This window comes from Kogia breviceps, chromosome 1, assembly GCF_026419965.1.
Source record: "Kogia breviceps isolate mKogBre1 chromosome 1, mKogBre1 haplotype 1, whole genome shotgun sequence".
In the NCBI taxonomy this organism is placed as follows: Eukaryota; Metazoa; Chordata; class Mammalia; order Artiodactyla; family Physeteridae; genus Kogia; species Kogia breviceps.
Window position 1 is genome coordinate 136,044,873 of NC_081310.1, and position 4,613 is coordinate 136,049,485.

Consider the following 4,613-nt stretch of genomic DNA (forward strand, 5'->3'; position numbering starts at 1 on the left):
CACACCCTAAACAAGAATTAAGAGTAAAGAAAGACAGATAGAGATCATTCAGGTCTTCTGACCATATGTAATCCGCATATAACATCATCATGTATTTGCCACATTATTTTGAGTTATCTGTTTGTTTCTCAATACACAGATATCTTCTCAAAGATAGGACTTATGCTTATGCATCTCCCAGTCCTGAATATGGTGCCCAGAACATCATCAGTGCTCATTTAATATTGGTGGAACTGTGAACCAAGGGCTCTGCACCAGCCAGTGGGAACAATAGAAGTTCAATGCCAAGCAACAGGCTCCTGGGTGGCAAATAGCACATCAGCCTGACGCACATACTAGATAATGTATAAAATGCAGACAAAATGAGGCGAGTAGACTGTAATGAGAAAAGAGAATTGGCTACAAAGAACAAAATAGCGGGTAAAAAAGTACATTGAATTAATCACACAACAAGAAGCCCAGAGGCAGGGCAGTTCCAGGGTTTGTACAAGTGACTCACCGAAGTCTAGGACACAGAATTTTCCATATTTCTTCTCAATTCCGCATATTATCAGCATTCACTTTTTTTGGTTGCAAAATAACTACAGCAGTTGTAGGCATTATATTCAGATATAACATGTTCCGGCAAAAAAAAAAAAAAGAAGAGCATTTCTTTTTTGTATTGGGAAGGAAAACCCTTTCTAGATCTCAGGTGCAGAGCCCAAGTACCGTCAGTCACATTAGGGTCATATGTCCCTGACTTATCTGCAATGTGGGCTGGGAAAGCTTAGGCATTTCCAGGTTATGTATTGAGGGAAGTCTGTTCTTTCAAGAAGGAGGAAGCAGTGGCTGTGTGGGTAGGGGAGATGTCTGGACGGTAGCCAACAAATAACATCCTTAAGAGGGGTTGAATAATATTGATCACAAAGAGGATTTGAAGGCCTGAGAAAGCCTCAGAATAACTGTCTTGCCTACTGTACCACCTGTAATCCCACTGAACACACCAGGCATGTTGGTCCTGCGATTTAATTTATAGCTGATTGTAACAGGGTGTACATCTTAGGGAAGTCAGTAACATGTCAGTAACATATGACATGGTTCAAAATGATAACCAAACTAAATTATTTTTCAACTATTTATGTTAAGGATATTTGTAGTAAGGATGATATGTCCCCAAATAGAGCTTTGTCCCTGCACCTCCTTGTTTGTGTCTTTCCATTTATTCAATAAGACATTTGAAGTGCCTCAAGGAGAATTAGTACTGTTAAAGCAAAAATGCAAATGGGAAGTAGGGCATAACTTTTCTTTTTTTTTTTTTTTTTTTTTAATCTTTATGTTCCTTTATTGGAGCAAGATTCCTGACCAGTATACAGTGATGTATTTGCTACAGAGACCTGTGTAGAAATTACATACTATCCATCTAGATAGGTTTTCATTACACTTTGCCTATTGATGGAATAGTTCCATTTATAAAGTTTTTATACATCAAAAAGCTTTGAATTTGACCAGGCGGTCCATTAATTCATCTCTGAAAAAGCTAAGTGGCATTTAATTTCAGCTACTATATTTTACAGCATTAAAAAGCTTATGCATTAGGTAGCTTCTCAAAATGTGATTTATGCACAATGGCATTTAGCAGACAGAGCAGAGTCCATCATTTCCCCCCGCCCCAGATTCACACAGACAGGTCTCATTTGAGAGCTATATGCTAAAAGAGCTGGTACTTTGAGACAAAAGTACTCCTGAGTTTCTTACCACCAATACGGACTTCTTACTCTGAAAGCCTGTCTTCTCGGCCACATTTTACAGTGCCAGTGAAGACATGCCAACAATCGTCCTGTGTATTAACTCGGCAGTAGAGCACCAGGTCTGTCTGATGGTGGTGGCAGGCACTATTACATCCAGGTAAATAAAAGCCCATATTTTCAAATGCCAATTTGAGATACAAATCAAGGGTACAACATATTCAGAACTGAGTTTTCAGCAATCTGATATCCCAAATGATGTGAAAAATTTCAGAAACTGATGTCAAATTGTACCCATGATGGGTTCCCAGCTATGGAGACATTAATACATTGATTCAAATCCCTTTACTCAATCAACATAGCCCTGAGGTCATCCTGCAAAAGTGCATTATCAAAAAATACGAAGTTAAGGTGACAAAGTTCGACAGTAACATTATACAAGTCAAACTTGGAAAGTCATATTAAGTATATCTGTTCTGAGAGAAAAGCATCAAATCCTTTGTGTACACATTTAGTTTTATTGTAACAAAGCAACTTGTACACTTTTAACGTTTAAAACTGAGCATCATCTTTCCTTTCCAGTGAAACAAAAAGAAAAATTTAAAAATAAACAGGAACAAAATTACAATAGAGAATGTCAATTGCAAATAAGATCCTACAGGTTCTGCTGCTTCTCCCATCGAGTGGCAGGGCTCAAGTCATCATTAGGAGAGAATTTTATTTTAAAAGTGTCATCTTAAACTGCAAGGATGTCCGTTAAACATCACAATTAAACATGCCAAAGGAGAAGCCATGTTGTCAAAATGCCCACTTAACCCACCCAAACATCTCAAACCCACCCTTTGCTGACCTTCTATAACCCCATTTTTTTAAGTTTTTTTTTTCTTTTTTTAAACAAGAGAAATTAGACAGATACATGTTGGTAAATGCTAACTGTCCATATTCACATAGAGACACAGTGTAATCTCTGAGCCCAATATACAGAGAAAGGAGGAAAAAAGCTAGAATTCTATGCACTACTACACAGGGGCCTAGCACCCTCCAGCTTCCAGCAGAGCTAAGGGAGCAGAAGGTTTTTCTTTTTTCCCACAGAGCATGGTGGTGTTGATTCCATAAAGTTTTTGTTGAGACAGGAAGGGATAAAAATGAATTTGGAACAGAAAGGGGTAGAGATTCTTTTCCCACTGAATTCTGCTCAAGGTATTTCCCCCCAAAATAAGTTGTGAGCCATGGTATAAAGGAGAAAAGAGACCTCAAAAACAGGGCAATTGAGCACAAGAGGAGAAGGAGGGGAAAAAAAAAAAAAAAAAAAAAGACTGCAACTTGCTCTCAGGGACTGGAGAAAATTAAAAAAGGAAGGTTGGAATCCATCAGTGTTCCATTAGTCATCTTCTCCTTCATCTTCCTCTCCTTCCTCCCCCTCATCATCATCTTCATCTTCTTCACCTTCATCCTCATCCCCTTCTTCATCAATATCTTCCAACCCTTCCTCCTCTTCATCATCATCATCATCTTCTTCTCCTTCCCCTTCCTCATCATCCATGTCTGGAACCAAGTAGCACTGTAATGGATTTGGCCAAATATCACCTTTGATGACCTCTCCTAACTCATCTGCACCTGCATCAGAATGATCAGTAAACCAGGTGAAGAAGCTTTCTGGTTCCTCATGCTGTCTCTTCCTGCTGGCTTTATTCTGCGTTTGACTTGAACGTTTTGTCAAATCCTTTCCGGATTTCCATTTGATTTCAGTGGACTTTGAAGATGGATCACCCCTCTCATTCAGATGAAATTCTTTGGAAAGAACTTTATTTTCAAAGTAAGGGTTTTCATCAAAATAAAAATCTATTCTGTAACCTGATTTAATATCTTCAAATTCTGTCACTTCGACTCTTGTCAAATAATGCAGCGCCTCTTCATCCTCCTCCCCAAGCAGTGCAGACACTTGTGGATGGTTAACAAATGTTGTTACCCCAAAATTTGGGATTTTGGCGATCAATTCCGACCTCTTCTGAAAAAATGGTTGGCGGAGTTTGTTATATTTCTGTTCTACTTTCAAAATCTCCTCACTGGCTTGTTCGTTAAGTCTGTCTATTTCATTTTGTACTTCATCAATATGTTCAATTGCTTCTTGCTGTTCTTTTTCTTCCTTTGGCAAGTTCGGAGAAGCAGACGTTTTCTCTGGCCTGGAGGCAGGAGTCCGTCTCGGTTTCTTCGGTTTCTTTGCTTGGGGTGGAAGTGAAGATTGGTGTTTGGGGGCCATGCTGGGAGAAAAGCCAAGAATCCACCAAAGGGAAGAAGCTCGTACCAGGAGCTCTGAGAACTCATAACTTTTCAATTTATCAGTATCCTTTAGTTAAATCTCTGTTTTCTTTTATTTATTTATTTATTATTAAAAAAAAATTTTTAGATGGGGACCATTTTTAAAGTTTTTATTGAATTTGTTACAATATTGCTTCTGTTTTATGTTTTGGTTTTTTGGCCATGAGACATGTGTGATCTTAGCTCCCTGACCAGGGATCGAACCCTCACCCATTGGAAGGTGAAGTCTTAACCCCTGGACCACCAGGTAAGTCCCCCCTTTTTCTTAAAAAATGCTGAATGAGTAACTTTTTTAGCTCCTTGCTACTAAAACTGCTGACCTATAACTTGGGATAAGAACATAGACATTTGAGTTTATTTTTTGTATGGTGTGAGGGTGTGTTCTAACTTTATTAGTTTACATGCAGTTCTCCAGCCTTCCCAACATGACTTGCCAAAGAGAGTCTTTTCTCTATTGTATATTCTTGCCTCCTTTGTTGAAGATTAACTGACTGTAGGTGTGTGGGTTTATTTCTGGGCTCTCTATTCTGTTCCATTGATCCATATGTCTGTTTTTATGCCAATAGCATG

The 4,613-nt window shown here is 38.7% G+C and overlaps 1 protein-coding gene across 1 annotated transcript; it reads right to left on the bottom strand.

The window, feature by feature from the left end:
- Positions 1-3,065: 3,065 nt before the first annotated feature.
- LOC131756057 (protein SET-like) lies at positions 3,066-3,984 on the bottom strand. The gene has a single exon (XM_059062816.2). It carries the CDS (start codon positions 3,982-3,984, stop codon positions 3,106-3,108), a length of 879 nt encoding a protein of 292 aa, XP_058918799.1. The 3' UTR covers positions 3,066-3,105.
- Between the last annotated feature and the right edge of the window lie 629 nt (positions 3,985-4,613).